The sequence below is a fragment of the Dipteris shenzhenensis genome, chromosome 8, assembly GCF_047967505.1.
Source record: "Dipteris shenzhenensis isolate YYH24624 ecotype China chromosome 8, Dip_SZ_1.0, whole genome shotgun sequence".
Taxonomy (NCBI): domain Eukaryota; kingdom Viridiplantae; phylum Streptophyta; class Polypodiopsida; order Gleicheniales; family Dipteridaceae; genus Dipteris; species Dipteris shenzhenensis.
Window position 1 is genome coordinate 35,933,690 of NC_141603.1, and position 16,807 is coordinate 35,950,496.

Consider the following 16,807-nt stretch of genomic DNA (forward strand, 5'->3'; position numbering starts at 1 on the left):
ATGGTGGCACCATCCGCAGAGGCACCCGGAATGCCATGTAGCTTTATGGGTAGCACGCAGCCCGGAATGCAGAATTTCCAGCAACCTATGATGGGTGCAATGCCCCTCGCAAATGCCAATATGATGTACTCGAACATTGGGATGCAACCTGGAATGCAAACAGGAATGCCTGGGACAATGGGCAATACTTGAAATATGCTACAGATGCAGGGAGTGGGACTTGGAATGCCAAACCCCACCATGGGTAATTTAAAGGACTACAATAAGAAGTTTTGGGAAGCCCTACTGCCAGTGAATTCTTACAAACATGTACCGCTATCCGAGCAAATTGAAAGCTATTGCTGCAGGTTGCCAAAGGAGATTCAGGACTACTGCACGAAGACAAGGGTCTCCAATATGTCCCAATTGGTTGAGAATGCCACTACCGCTTATGCACTAATGCAAGGGAAAGTTTCTGGGTTCAAAGGAAACTCACAAGAGACATCAAGGTCAAAGGGCAGCAAGACGGAATCGCCTAGCAAGTTCAGAAAGTTTTCGCAGCCCATGAAGGCAAAGTTTGTTGCAGGACAGAGGCAAGTACCAACCCATATGTCAGATGAGGAAAAGCAAAATTCTTTGTGAGGCCAACAAGTATTATATTTGCAAGGAGGAAGGCAATAGGGCTTTTCAATGCTCACATAATGAGCAGAAGTTCCCTCTCTCTCTCTCTCTCTCTCTCTCTCTCCTCTCCCTTATTTCATGTGTTTTCCTAGCTGAATCATTGCTACCCTTCACTTACATGCATTTCCAGCATTCACTACTAGTTGTGGACCTGAAATTCGAGGTGCCTAGAGCTGCTGTGATTTGATAAAGACCTGTGAGTTTGCTAGTCAGCTAAGTTACAATAGATATAGAGAAACCTAGAAAACGAGCTGCTCCAGAAGGTTGACAAGACCTATTTGGAGGCTACCTTTGGAAATAGTAACGGATGTACCTACAGAATCATGACATCTATGACAGCCTAGGCATACGCCAAAGGAGGCCATCCTTGGCAGCCCCATTGCTGCGCACATACAGGGTGCCAGACGTTTGGAAGTGCTATGTGTTATGGTTTGCTCAGAGGAACAGACCCTTGCACGTCTAGATGCTTACATGATCTTAGCCCCAAAACCAAGCATTCACAGTAATAACAGAGAGGCATGGAACAAGGTGTGTATACAGGTCCACCTCAACATTTTCCTGTAGCACTCAGGGACTTCGAGCAGGTGACTTCCATTTCTTAAAGTTGAAGGGCCTACTTGGGTTTACCATTTATTTCTCACTGGTAAAACTGATGTAATTTGCATATCTGAATTTCTTTTGCAAAAAATGGCAGCCTACAAATGACACATTTTCAAAAAATTAAACAATAATCTTCGGACTCGTGCTGAATTTCACCATAAACCCTGCTGTCAAAATTTAAAACAATCCCTGCTTATGTATTAGACTTTGAAATTCTGTAGCCTAAGTCCTCTCTTGAAGTTCAGGCATCGTATGCCTGACTCTTCAAGTGATCATGGTGTATTTGTATAGTTTGCAAATTTTTAAGAGCAAACTGAATCCCCCATCCTTGAAACCTTCTCCAGGTCAGAAAACATTCAAAAAGTTTAGAAACATTGCCCAACCCCCCTCCCCCGCATCACATTATGTTTTGATGACATATTGACACTCTCCATCAAAAAAAAGACATTATGCTTTGATGGCACATTGACACACTCCGTCAAAAACATCGATGTTGTTTCTGAAATTTAGAGCTTTAAGCTCAAGTCAATTTCGCAGCATATTTCTCCTCTCAATTACAGCAGTAATGAGCTTATTTGGCTATCTGACCTTTCCCATCTAACCTTGTGGCATATCTAGCACCTTTTTCTCTTGGAGGGCTTTCTATACCCAAATTGCTTCCCATGACAGGGATATCTTGGGATGGGTGGTACTGTAGCAGAATTTCTGCTACTCACTTCTAGTACTTGGGACTCATTGGGGGCTTCCTGTCCCGGCTAATATTGCAGCATTTTAGTCCCCACTATATTCTTTGCTTTTGCAGTATTTTGTCTCAGAAGCTCAGCCAATCTCTTTGGCTCTTGCACATTATGCAAGTATAATGTCCTCTCATCTGAAGCAATAATGGTTTGCAGCCCATAGATGTATTCCTTGGGTTTCACTTTCTATACACCATCTTGTATGAAGAGGGATAACCTCCTAAACTGCTGAGATTTTTATCAAATCATGCCGTTTGCTTTGTATAATCATCCAAAAGAAAAGAGAGCATACATAGCTTAGGTTTTTACTCCGAACTTCCCTCCACGAAATCTGCTTCAATACTATCCATTTAACATCATCACTGTTATGACATTACCATGTGTGTGAGCCTTGAAACACTAGGGCCGTTATCACAGTCTTATGCTCACTGGTCTTGGCGAATCTTTATTTCTTCTAGCGTTCCACAATTAATGTTTTGGAATTAGCTTGTTGTGACCTGTGTTTGCTCACGTTGAACTCTGTTATTTCATGGCCTTTAGGATTACTTTCTTCCCTCCTAAACCTAACAGTTTCCTCATTAGATGTAGTCCCTGGTGGAGGCATAGTGCTTGCACACAAGGGAAGTTCCTGCATCATGTCTTTCATAAAGAGAAACCATTGGCCTTTTCCATACATCTTCCATTCATGAAGGTACTATAATGCCTATATACCCTTGAAAGGGACCATTGTGTGCTCATGTATTTTGTAGCTTCCAAACAGCATACTGGATCTCGGTGCCCTAAAACGTTGCAATGGTCAGGAGCAAATGTTCCAGCTGTAACGGCTTATCAAGAGAATATCTTTGCAGTCTGTATCTCTACCTGGCTTTGAATACAAGGTCTCAGTCCCAGATTCATGCATCCACATTAGGAGCTTACAGCCATACACTACGGACATGTGTACATTCTTCTGCCTCATAAGGCCCATTGAGACTTTGGGTTTATGTTTGTAAGTCCAAACACTAGCTTCTTCAGTTGAAGCAATCATGGGCCTCGTAAAAAGGCACAAGATCTCCTTGTTGTATCTCTCTCTCTCTCTCTCTCTCTCTCTCTTGCAGACTTGATGATGGGGAATTTCCTTTTGATGACATTGTTTATTCTTTGCCAAAAAAGGTAAATCAAGGGCTAGGACCATATCCTCTTAAGAAAAGTTCATAACTACGCTGACTTTAATCTTTCAGACCTAGCAGATTTAAGACATGCAATGCTAATGTATACCACACTCCTGAAGAATGTACCCTTTGGACAGCCTCTCACACCTTTTCTCATAAATTCTGGCCAAAGATAGTGTGTGCGTGTAAAGTCTAAACAATTGGACAGTTTCTATACTTTTCAATATAATCGCAATTCAACATGTCGTCATTGCAACGAGTAGGAAAGATATAGGAAGGGGCTAAGTAGACAACCTTCTATGAAATTTGCAAATTCGATGAGAAACTCATTGATCTGATCCTTGTACAGGTAGCTAACAGCTCCAAATCCTCCCACTACTCCTACCAAAAGTAGCCCTGCTAAAATGCTTCCTTTCATAGCTGTGTCACCCGAAATAAAACCATCCTCTGTCCCGTTCGCGCTGGCATCTCGCTCTTCCTGCAATTTCGACTCTACAGCTGTGGCCTCAATTTCCGCTAGTTTTTCTTCCGCTTCCTGATCAGTATGTCTGACCGCATCCGCACGATTCTCATCTTCGTCTACTTGTGCGGGTTGGTTCTCAGTGTCCTGGGCACTTCTAAGTGGTCTTTCTACACCCAAATTGGAGTTCTGTTGTTCCACATTTGGCAGAACTTCTCTGGTATTACCTTTCGACGGAGACGCCCGTCCCAGCTGAAGCCGCGTCTTCCGGGGCCTGGTTGCGTTCGCTTCGCGTGAGTCAACTGCAAACATTCGAACAATGGACGAAATTATCCTTCGAATACACAAAGGTTTCAGTATTCATAAAGCTTCGAACAAGTAGACGAAAAGCTCTGCACGCGGTTTTCATGGAAAGAGAAGACGATTCGGAATAAAAGGGATAAAGAATTGAGATTGACTGCGAACCCAGAAAGGCAGGGGTTCCTGATTTGGGCGTCCCGGCAATGTGGCATAGGTGGACAACAGGAGAATATTGAGGACAGCGTCCATCCCAAATTCTGGAGCTGGTGTTGGAGCGAAATAGAGAAGTAGCGACTGCGGCCATGGAAGGGCCGCTAGAATTCACGCGCAATATGAGGACTGCGGCAGCTCCTTAGAGGCTACTGCTGGAGAGGGTGCGGTACGGGATAGAGCTAAGGGAACCCAAGAGCAGTACAAGCCGGGAAAGGGCGAAAGGGAGGGCAGGCATGGCGGGGCAATGGAAGAGGGGAAATGGGGTAGAAGCAAAGCTAGGAAGCAAGGACCCAAGATTGAGGTTGTAAGGGATAGCAGAGAGAGCTGAGGAAGGGGAAGAATGAAGAAGGCAAGGAGGGGGGGGAAGGGATGTTTGTGAGCCAGAATTTGGAGATGGTGTTGGAGAGGAAGGGGGAGAACACGTGTAGGCAGTTGGAGGAGAAGGGGAGAGTCTTCCTGCAGCACAGAGGAGAAGAAATCAGTCAATAGTCTGGATAAGGTGAAAGCTCCTTTTGCCGTGCTTATTCCAACACTAAAACTCATGACATCTCTCTCTCTCTCTCTCTTTCTCTCTCTCGTGAACTTCATCTAATATCTACACGCATTTCATTTCATCTCTGTGCAGGCTTCTTCCTGCACAGAGAAGAAGCATCACTCATCACTCACTAGTCTAAATAAGGTGAAAGCTCCTTTTGCAGTGCTTATTCCAACACTAAAACTCATGACATCTCTCTCTCTCTTTCTCGCTCTCTCTCGTGAACTTTATCTACACGCATTTCATTTCATCTCTGTGCAGACTTCTTCCTGCACAGAGAAGAAATCACTCAATAGTCTGGATAAGGTGAAAGCTCCTTTTGCAGTAAAACTCATGACATCTCTCTCTTTCTCTCTCTCATCTACACGCATTTCATTTCATTTCATTTCTCTCTCTCCAGATTTTGCTCAATAATCTGGTTCTTCTTCTCTTCTGCAGTACAATTCAATCTGCACACAGCCCCTCTCTCACTTCTATGTTGTTCACTAATCTCTTCTTCTGCATTAGCATTCAATCTATATATCTGACTTTATCTTGTTCAATGATCCGTTTCTCTGTGCATGCAGGACTTATAGAGTCCCTCGATACTTTCTACCTCCAAGCACACACTACCAGGTAGATTTTGTCCCTGCCCTGATGTCATTCGGAACTCAATCTTACCCCCCCTCTCACCCTCTCTCTCTCTCTCTCTCTCTCTCTCTCTCTCTTTCCTTGCTCACTCTCTAAAACAAAATTCGGTTCATTAGAACGCAATCTTTCTACTTAAACTATTTTCCAAATAGATTTTTCCCTGCTCTACCTCCTTTGACTGCTTTTTTGGGCGGCCCTTTGGGTAGTTCTAAGTGGAGGTTTTCTCTAAGAAACTAAAATTCAAGACTTTTCTTTTTTGTGAAAGTCCTAAATTGTATGATTGGTCCACCTCCCCACTTTCTAATTCTTTCCCTTCAAATCCTCCACCTTTTTCTCTACTCTCTCCCCCTCCCTCTCTATCTCTTTCCCCTCCCCCCCCCCCTCTCTCTCTCTCTCTCTCTCTCTCCCCCCCCCTTCTCTCTCTCTCCTTCCTTTATCTCCCGTAGTCTTCCTACATATCATCTCCAGGGTATTCTTTTTCGCTTGTTGGCCTGCCCTCTAGGGAAGGCCTCAATAAAGGCACCCTCCCTTATGAAAGGGAAAATTCATTTTTTCGAAAATTTTCATTGCTTTTTGGCCTGCCCGGGGGAAAGGCTTTAGTGAAGGCTCGTTTTTAGTGGAGATGATAAAATTCTTTGATTTTTTGGCATTGGCTGCGTGGAATTATTTGATTGGCTTACAGGACCTCAGGTTTTCTATGAGGGACTTGACTCCTCCCGGGCCATTTCAGTTCGACATCATCGGGTTGAGCTCTGCTCGTTGGATGTGGTTACACACCGTCCTTTTACAGCTGTACATGCCTCTGTGGATACTTCTTGGGAGATTATAGCGAGCATAGCAGCCTGGCATATCTGGAGATCCAGATGCACAGAGGCTATGGAGGGTACTCAGGTTCATCCCTCGCACACATTGGCTAGTATCTGGACAGACATCGTACACACTCTGATGGCCGTATGGACGGGCATGCAGGGGGACTCCCGTGCAGCCTCAGCTAGGAGGGCTTCTTTCTTCAGGGAATGGAAGGATTCTCCTTTCTTCTCTGAATCTACTACAGGGTTGAGATGGCACTTTCAGCCTCAGCCTTGGTTTCTTTCCACCTCACTCTGAGGGGGTTTTTTATTATCCTCATGATTTCATGATGTATTCCGCTTTGAGCTTGCTCTCGCGGGTTTTTGTTCTTACTTAATAGAAGTCTTTTTCATGGAAAATTATTTGATTGGGTATTTATGCATAGAACACGCACATGATTGGCATGGACCAAGCACATTAGTTATCTATTGAAGTTCCTTTTTTGGGCTTGGCCACTCTGTAGTTCAAGTGTCACGTGGCTTTTGCGTGTGTACTACCACATGTGCTTGATTCTTTGTTGACCAATTGCGCACGAAGTTGCATGCATGCAAATCTAAAAGCTATGAGATACCGTCGATCTACCGGACCTTTTCGCGATCCAGGGGAGACACCCTGGAGCCGATGACGTAGGAGCCTATGCATGGACCTGCTATCTAATCTGAGGAGCCATGTAGATTCATGGCGGTGCTGCTTGTGTGCCTGTCCGAGCATCTCAATGGTTGCTGCAGAGAAGAAGGTGTTCATGGAGCTGGGCAGAAGACAACCAATGGAGATGATCCATATACAGGTGTCGACACATGTTTTGATCTGCCAGCGCTCGTCGATGCAGTTGCATGTCTCTTCAAGGTTTCGATGGTGGAGGTGATTGACATATAGGTGTTGATACTGTTGAAACAAGAGCCAAAGAGTGTTTTTAGTGTGTTTTTATTGAGTACTAGAGTATTACTAGACCACTTTATATCCTAGAGTGCCACGTGCCACTATGGGACTTATCCCATATACATTTGACACTTAAAGTGTGTGTGTGCCTATCCTATAAAGGCATTGTACTTTCTCATGTCAAATCAATCAACTCACTTGGAGCTCTCGTGGTCATGTAAGTTCTATCGGTTACTACATCCTTTCATTTCAGTTATGCTTTCCATTTAGTTCTTTGCCTTTCCATTTTTCATTCCGTTCCTCCATGCCATGTCTCTTCACGTTGTATCAGGCTCTGATACAACATGAAGAGACATGGCATGGAGGAACGGAATGGAAAATGGAAAGGCAACATGACCAAGAGAGCTCCAAGTGAGTTGATTGATTTGACATGAGATAGTACAATGCCTTTATAGGGGATAGGCACACACACACTCTAAGTGTTAAATGTATATAAGATAAGTCCCATAGTGACACGTGGCACTTTAGGATATAAGTAGTCTAGTACTCAATAAAACACACTCTTTGACTTTGGTTTCAACATCCCCCGTCAGAGCGAAGTGTGTGAGACCCAATACGCAAGGAGTAGACCGATCTTCCTTCCACCGCAATACTTCAAAGAGTAGACCGATCCCCCCTTCACCGCAATACTCCACTGAGTTTGCAACCGACAAGGGTGGAACACCTACTTCAATGAGCTTGTGACCGGTAAGTATAGACCATCACTCAAATCTGCCCCGAATATGTTGAATGCTCCCGCAGAGTGACTCTTCTCGGAGAACTCTATCTTTCTCTTGTACTTAGAGCATCATGGCTTCCATCTCCTCCAACTCGGTGATCATGGACAAACTCAATGGGGAAGGTTTTCCCACCTGGCAAACCAAGATGAAGCTCGTTCTCATGAAGGAAGGTGTATGGGAAGTAATCGATGATGAAGGTGCTGATGAAATCGAACACAAGGAATGGAAGAAACGGAACACTCGGGCCATTTCTTTCATTGGGCTTTCCTTGGCGGACTCCTTGATTCATCATGTGGACATCAAATCGACCACAAAGGACATTTGGAAGAGTTTGGAGACTCTATTTGGTAACAAAATTACAAACTCCAAAGTTTTTCTAAAGTTGCAATTTTACAAGTTGGAAATGAAGGATCATGATGAGTTTCATGATCATTTATCCAAATTGACAAAGATTTTGCATTCTAAGTATCTGTGACATGATTCAATAAAAGCTCCTCTGCCTTGAGAAGTCCCTCTAAAATGATGTATGGATTTTATATGGTCCTCTGCCGTCGGTAGTTTCCCAAAAAATGATTGTATTTGGTTTCTATTACTTTGGCTTATGTTTGTCTTCTATCCTTGTTAGAGTAAGGGGGTGACGAGTGATGGTCTATACTTACCGGTCACAAGCTCATTGAAGTAGGTGTTCCACCCTTGTCAATCGCAAACTTAGTGGAGTATTGCGGTGAAGGGGGGATTGGTCTACTCTTTGAAGTATTGCAGTGGAAGGAAGATCGGTCTACTCCTTGCGTATTGGGTCTCACACACTTCACTCTGAGGGGGGATGTTGAAACCAGAGTTAGAGTGTGTTTTATTGAGTACTAGAGTAGTACTAGACTACTTTATATCCTAGAGTGCCACGTGTCACTATGGGACTTATCCCATATACATTTGACACTTAGAGTGTGTGTGTGCCTATTCTATAAAGGCATTGTACTTTCTCATTCTTCTCGACAGTTGAGAACAGAGGAGCAGAAACTTGCTGCTAGCAAGAAAGACAAAAAAACATTGAAGAGGGCATTTCAGAGTGCTGCCAAGTTTGCCTACAAAGAAGGTATCTTGTGTTGTGTTCCTCTTGGTAACACCTCATTGGACTTTGTGTTAGTTTGTCTGCTTGCAAAAATTCTGTTCCACCCGATTTGCCAACGCCCAACTGCTTTTAGGAGGCAACATAATTACTTCGTGAATCTTTGAAGTACACGATTAGGAACTACGGTGGTTTTCCCAAGTTGTGTATCGCTCTTTCACTTGCAAAGTATTTCTTTAAGAATCATGCCTATCCGCTTACTATACGAAGCAGTGTTGTCATGTATTGACAATTTTGTAATTGCTTGCAAGTGGGCATGATGTTTATCACAATTTAGTATAGGGTGTGTGTTACAAGCTAGTGCAGTGATAGTCTTCTACATTCCTCATATGTTGTGTAGTCTCGATTTCGACTAATTTTTTTAAAAAAAATATTTGCAACAATTCAGATAGTTTTCATTACTATTTGTTCTCTGATACGTCATTTTTGCAATTTTGTTGTGATTATTCCTTAACTTGCATAATTTTTTCTTGTAAGATGACAATCAGGTGCTTTAAATTTTCATTTATGTGTTGGATCATATGCTTTTAAAACAATTATTTTTGTAAGACAATTTTGAGTCAAATTCTTGCTTTAATTTTATGTGCCCATTTCCAGCATCAAAAAGGTCATGCATGAAAGTAGATTCAAATGACGATGTAACTTCAAACCCACCACCAGAGACAGGCTATCCAATACACCTCCTCTACATAGTTGCCAATATAGTGCTGGACCCATTGTTCCTTTGGGCGAAAACTTTGTCGCGTTGAAGGAAACTTACTCCCCATACTATCTATAGACATATTATTCGAGTTCATATGACATCGTTTTGCCTTTGAGTGCAAGATGTTAGCCAAGTATGGCACATTCAGAGCATGAAATCCAGATTATCCAATATGCATCTGTGCTGATCTAATTGATTAGAGGATCTCATGTTGATGATGTCTTATGCTTGGAGGTTCCATTCATAGCTCTCTACAATGGCAACATTCTACGTGTCCATTCGATGCTTCTACAGAAGCCCACCGGCTATTTTACCATAAATAGTTCTGGTCACATTATAGCCTTTGATGCAGAGTGATTGTATTTGAGACAACTTTCTAGTATTGGTTTGCTAGTTTCCATTGTGTGAGAGACGTGTTGATGACCTCGTTTTGGGTTGTCTTACTTGCAAGGCTTTTATTGTATTTGTCTTTGACTTGGTGTTGCAATAAAGAGGTTGTGAGTGCCTCATTTTGGCTTGCATAAAAAATTTCCTTTGAAACATTATGTGGTTTTCCCAATGGTGTTTTAATATATTTGAAACATGCAAAGATATGGAATACGCCAAGCAACTACATGAATTTGATCTTGATAAAACAAAATCATTCAATGATTGTAATCAATTTAACACAAACATCATCAAGTGTGTGCAACAATTTGTTCCAAACAATACATACGAAGAATTACTCAACATCTTGTGCACATCAATTGCAAGATCGATGTCATTGGGAAAATCACCATGGTTCCTATTCAGTAGAGTTCTTCATGAAGTACGACACATATCCATTACACGACATGATATTGCATTGTTTGTTCATACAACATCATCTTCTAGGTCGATACTTTATGATTCTCTTCTTCATTTGTCACAATGACTTCAACTTTACTTCAAAGTACTTCTAGCCAATGATGATTGACAAGGTAGTCACACTTTTTGAGGTTGGTATGTCACCACTACAGCAATCCCATGTGATTTCAGTTGATGAGACAATACATCCTACAACCATCTATCCTCTCTTTACAAGAACCTGAGAGTGCTCTCAACGGAAGCAAGAATGGAAGAAGGAGAGAGAGAGACAGAGAGCCACACAAGTTTTGGTGGGTGCAGAACCACCCTAATCTTCTTTTTCATTCATTTATATATGTGTTTGAGTATTGTACATAACTGGGGTTAAGGCACAGTGACCTTTAACCCCACAACCTCCCACTTAAAGGACAATGTGCCTTTAAGGGAGAACAACCAGTGAGCATACTATCCAATGCCCATCAATACACGACAATACTCAAACCGCTGACTAGGTACACTCTTCGTCAACATATCTGCAGGGTTATCATCTGTATGAACCTTGACAAGCTCTATGCGCTTGTCCTCAAGTACCTCCCTGATGAAATGGTATCTGACCTCAATGTGTTTGGTCTTTGCATGAAAGACCGGATTCCGTGCTAGCTGAATAGCACTCATGGAATCACTATGCAATGTTGGTACACCAGTATGAATCCCCAAATCTCCCACTAGCCGATCAAGCCATATAGCCTCCTTGCAACCCTCTGTGGCTGCAACATACTCAACCTCTGTGGTAGACAAAGCAACGCAATTCTGTGCGCGAGACATCCACGACACTGCACCACCTGCAAAGGTGAACACATAACCAGAAGTGGATCTCCTACTATCCACATGCCCTGCATAGTTTGAATCTGTGTACCCAAGTACACGCATGTCTCCTTTACCAAAGCAAATTCACATCTCCTTGGTACCCTTCATGTACGTCATGATGCACTTAACTGCCTCCCAATGCCTCTTTCCTGGATTAGCCATATACCGGCTAACAACTCCCACTGCAAATGCAATGTCTGGTCTAGTAGCTATCATAGCATACATAAGACTCCCAATTGCTGATGCATAAGGAACCTTGGCCATCATGGCCCTTTCCTCATCTGATTTGGGACTATCTGTATGACTCAGTTTCACATATGGAGGCAATGGAGTACTCACTGCCTTCCCCCTCTCCATATTGAAACGCTGTAATACTTTTGTAACATACTCTTTTTGTGAAAGCCAAAGGAGTTTCCTACTCCGATCACGCGTGATGCGCATACCAAGAATATGACCTGCAAGTCCCAAATCCTTCATATCAAAGGCCTCATGCAACTTGGCCTTTAATGCATCTAGCTCATAAGTATTCTTGCTAGCCAATAGCATATCATCCACATATAGTGCCAAGATTATCAGGCTATTATCCTTAGCCCTTTTAGTGTAGAGGCAGTGATCAATTTCACTCCTTCTAAAACCCTGGGACCGAATGAAAGCATCAAACTTCTGATACCATTCTCTAGGTGCTTGCTTAAGACCATAGAGACTCTTCTTCAGCTTGCAAACTAAATGCTCTTTGCCCTTTTCTTCAAAGCCTTCCGGCTGAACCATGTAAATTTCCTCATGCAAATCCCCATGCAAGAAAGCTGTCTTGACATCCATTTGCATAAGCTCCATATCCTCTACTGCCACTAGTCCAAGGATGCATCTAAGTGTGGTCATCTTCACAACCGGAGAGAATATCTCATCAAAGTCCACACCCTTCTCTTGCTTGAACCCTTTAGCAACCAAACGGGCCTTGTACCTAGGCACATCATCACCTGTGACCTTCATTTTGTAGACCCATTTACATAGCAATGCTTTCTTTCCATGTGGCAAAGAAACCAAGTCCCAAGTCTTATTCTTCATAAGTGAACTCATCTCTGATTGCATAGCATACTCCCACTTGCGTTGATCCTCACGCATCATAGCCTCTCTGTAGCAAGAAGGCTCCCCGCAATCAGTAAGCATCACATAGTCTACCCCTGGAACAAACCTATCAGGCGGTCTAGACACTCTAGATGATCTTCTCAAGGGAATTTCAGCTTGCTGTCCCACTTGCATATCAGTCACATTTGGCTCATCATTTCCACCAATAGATGATCCATCATCTACCCTTGATTGTATACCTGTGGGTGTACTTGGTGGCACCATTTCTTGCACATTTGGTGCATGGACAGCTTGCTGTCTATCAACATATGGAGGTGGATTCACATCCTGGAAAGTGATTCTCCTCATTTCCACATCCCTCATGGGTGCCTTATGCATCTTCTTCTCATTGAAGACCACATCATGGCTGCGTATGATCTTCTTTGCTTCTGAATCCCAGAGACGATAGCCCATCTCTCCACTTTCACCATAGCCTAGAAAGATACATTTCCTAGACTTAGGATCTAGCTTCTTTCGAAGCTCTTTTGGCACATGTGCATATGCCTCACACCCAAATATACGCAAATGAGAGTAAGAGGGCTTCTTGCCACTCCATGCCTCTTCAGGAATACCACCATCCAAACTCTTACTAGGTGATCTATTGATCACATGCACTGCAGTCTTCATTGCCTCAGCCCAAAAACCACCAGAAAGACTTGCATTGGAAAGCATGCATTGCAACCTTTCTTGAATGGTACGGTTCATCTTTTCTGCAACTGGATTTTGCTCTGGAGTACGAGGGGATGTGAGCTCCCTCTTAATCCCACGTGTATCACAGAAATGCTGAAAGTCATGAGAGAGATACTCTCCACCATTGTCAGTCCGTAGGCATTTAAGCGTTCTACCTGACTGATTCTCAACCAAGGCCAGCCATTTCTGAAATACCTGGAACACATCACTCTTCCGAGCTATAGCATAAGCCCACACTTTCCTAGTTGCATCATCAATGAATGTCACATAGTATTCAGCCCCGCCTAATGACCGTGTAGGCATGGGACCACATACGTCTGAATGCACCAAATCAAGCATTTCAAACTCTTTCTTTCCCCTTCTTTTATGGGCTGATTTAGTTTGCTTCCCATAGAGACAGTGCTCACAAAATTCAAAATCAGAGAAACTCAAATGCAGTACATAACCCAAACGGCATAAGAGTTTCATTCCATTCTGGCTCATGTGCCCCAACCTGCAATGCCACAAAGAAGTGCTTGGCTGCTCGGTTATTGCAACAACATGATCAAATACCCCTGATACATGTAAGGGATACAAAGTCCCACACTTGGCACCCCTAGCCAAAAGCATAGAGCCCTTTTGAATTTTCCAACTCTGAAAGCCAAAAGTGGTGTGAAAACCAGCATCATCTAGCTGACCCACTGAAATAAGACTCTTGGTCAGCTTAGGCACATGTCTCACATGTTTCAAAACAAATGCAGACCCATTTGCAAAAGAAAACTTTATGTCACCTGCTCCCACTATGTCACATGCATAGTCATTTCCAAGATGCACACAACCTGTCTTTCCACTGTCATAAGTGGAGAACCATTCCCTATGGGGAGTAACATGGAATGAAGCACCAGAATCCAAAATCCAATCCTGGGAATATGCATCATCTGAAGTGGCAAGCAACTCTGCAGATAAACTAGACATGAAGAGAACGTCATCGTCACTATCATGTGTGACTGCATTGATCTCCTCGATCTTCACTTTTGCTTTGTCTTCCCTTGGACTTTCTTCCTTTTGATTTGCACCCCAAATTGCATTCTTTTTCTTATTCTTTTGCTCTCTTTTCAGCTTGTAGCAATCCTTTTTCATATGGCCCTTCTTGCCACAATGGTAACACTCAATGTTCCGTGCCCTGGATTTGCTACGTGACTTCACTCTTTCTTGGGACTTCCCCCTGAACTGTGATCTGCCCCTTTGCACATTTAAGGCTGCATCCTGCTTGTTGCCATCCATAGACTTTCGTCTAATCTCCTCGGCCAACAAGCTACCCACAACATCATCAAATTTCAGTACTCCACCAGGTGCAGATTTACTGACAGCTGTACGGAAGGTATCCCATGAGGATGGCAATGAACATAAGAGAAATATTGCCTTAGTCTCCGCATCAAAATTCATCTTTTGAGCCTGAAGCTGGCTGAAAATAATATTGAATTCATTCAAGTGAGAAGCAATGGAGACCCCTTCCTTCATCTGCAGCTCAAACAACCTCTTCATGAGGTAAACTTTATTAGAGGCAGTTTCCTTCTCATAAGTGGCACACAGTTTCTTCCACAAATCTTCCGTAGTCTGCTCATTTACTACTGTGAAATAAACTGACTCTGCAAGATGAAGTCTAATAGTAGACTTTGCTAATGCATCCAACTCATTCCAATAATCCTCAGACATATCCGCAGGCTTAGCTTCAATACCTGCCAAGGGTTTAATCTGCTTCTTTTGAATAAGCACATCCCTTATCTGCTCTTTCCACAAAGAAAGGTTTGTCCCATCAAACTTTTTAATGCTGAAAAACTCCTTTTCAGACGTGGAAGAGGATGCCATGATGCAAATGAAACAAGATGCATCCATATGAGCAAATCTGGCCCAAAAGAAAAAATGCCAATAAGTGCCAAATGACTCAAGCATAAACACTGTCCACTCGCATATGCATCAATTATATCTCATCCAAGAGAGCATAGCACTATCAGTGCATCACCAACAATGTGTCAAAGCTGTCCCTCAGCATAAAATAGCATCCATGTGCAAAGCGTCCATAAAAAATAGCATCCCACAAGGCAATTTGGGCCTATCAGTGCATCCAACAAGGACCGCAATGCATCCAAATGGCCTATAAATCATCCATTGCAACCCAATGCATACCACGAATGAGCGCACAACACTGCTCAAACTGCAACCACAGTGATCTGCATAAGGTATGCTCAAGAAATCATAGTCCCATGGTAATGAGCGCTACTGAAAATAGAACCTGAGATGCCTCAAAACATGGGCGCCATTGCATAATCGGACTCAACAAGAAAATCTTCAAATATCTCTCTTCTGCCAGAACTCCAAAATCCCAACCGATGAGTGAGAAATGGGAGTCAACACTTATCCACTGCCATGTGGCATAAATCTAAGGTTTCAAAACCTTAGTATGAAAAATGCATAACAGAGAGACGAAATCGAATACACAGAGATTTATAACTCTGAAAATCCTTCACTGAATCGTGCAAGAACTGATAGGTAGGGGTTTTTGGGCGTCCGAAACGCAATGGGACAGACGGTTTTGGAAACCGTGGTCTCAATCACTGGGTCCAACACACGGACTGAAAAACGTTTTTTGAAACAGAGCTATCTGTAAACTCCATCGGAGTGCAAATGATGAGCAACATAGAAGTTTTAGGACCTCCTGAGTCCACCGGAACTGACAGATCTGCAAATGGTTGCTCCAAACTTGAGTTCCAACACCCGGGCAAAAAACGCAGGAACTGACACAGTGAGTCAGAAATCCACTGAAATGATCCCAGATTCAAGAATGAAGGTGTTTCCAAGCTCCTGAAGTAATGTGGACACCAAAAGCAAGCAATAGTTGCCTCTACAAGTCAATACGGAGTCTCTGTCATCGAACGGAACAAGGAAAAGCTCAAAAAACGACTTTTTCTTTGAAAGCTCTTAACAGGCTCTCAAAACCACTTCGCAAAGCCAAAGTGACTTTTCCAAAGGTTCCTCCAAGGTCTCTGCACACTCGGATGCAAGTAAAGTCACCCACAAAGCTTCCCACAGAGCTTCTCCTTCCTCCCACAGAGCTGCTGAGCTTCCAAGCATTCACGCACGCTCAGCTAAATCACCTGGGCTCTGATACCAGTTGAGAGTGCTCTCAACGGAAGCAAGAATGGAAGAAGGAGAGAGAGAGACAGAGAGCCACACAAGTTTTGGTGGGTGCAGAACCACCCTAATCTTCTTTTTCATTCATTTATATATGTGTTTGAGTATTGTACATAACTGGGGTTAAGGCACAGTGGCCTTTAACCCCACAGAACCAACAAGAGAAAGTATGTGTTATGGACAATCGAAGATCATGAGTGAACAACTAAAGCAGTTAGTGGACAATTTCACACACGATTCGGCAAGGGACATAGCGAGCAAGTTCTTATCACTGTCTCCATCACCAAGCCACACAATCACAGCAATAATGAATAAAGTGTATAGGTTTAGAGGTAGTGCCACAATTGCGTACTTTAATGGTGTAGAAGTGGAACACGGGCCAACTAAAAGACAAAAACATCACGTGGCAATATCTCACAAAAACAAGAATATGGAACAATCACTTACATAAGCAAGGAAAAGTGTGAGAAAAGGGAGACAAAGAATCTCTGCGAAGAACTATATAAA

General features: G+C 43.0%; 1 protein-coding gene and 1 long non-coding RNA gene across 2 annotated transcripts in view; one reads left to right on the plus strand and one right to left on the minus strand.

Annotated features, from left to right (window-relative positions):
* The window catches only part of LOC147899438 (SNARE associated Golgi protein family), a 68,922-nt gene extending 63,996 nt beyond the window's left edge, over positions 1–4,926 (minus strand). Inside the window, exons 1-3 of the mRNA XM_087378344.1 lie at positions 4,788–4,926; positions 4,074–4,577; positions 3,443–3,910 (exon numbers count right to left, since the gene is read on the minus strand). Of these exons, the coding sequence (XP_087234470.1) occupies positions 3,443–3,910; positions 4,074–4,212 (607 nt within the window). The 5' untranslated portion in view covers positions 4,213–4,577; positions 4,788–4,926. The remainder of the gene's footprint in view (positions 1–3,442; positions 3,911–4,073; positions 4,578–4,787) is intronic.
* LOC147899439 (uncharacterized) lies at positions 4,423–6,709 on the plus strand. The gene is made up of 4 exons (XR_015541431.1): positions 4,423–4,492; positions 4,527–4,800; positions 5,223–5,271; positions 6,599–6,709. It is a non-coding gene; the product is annotated as an uncharacterized LOC147899439 (long non-coding RNA).
* The last annotated feature ends 10,098 nt before the right edge of the window (positions 6,710–16,807 follow it).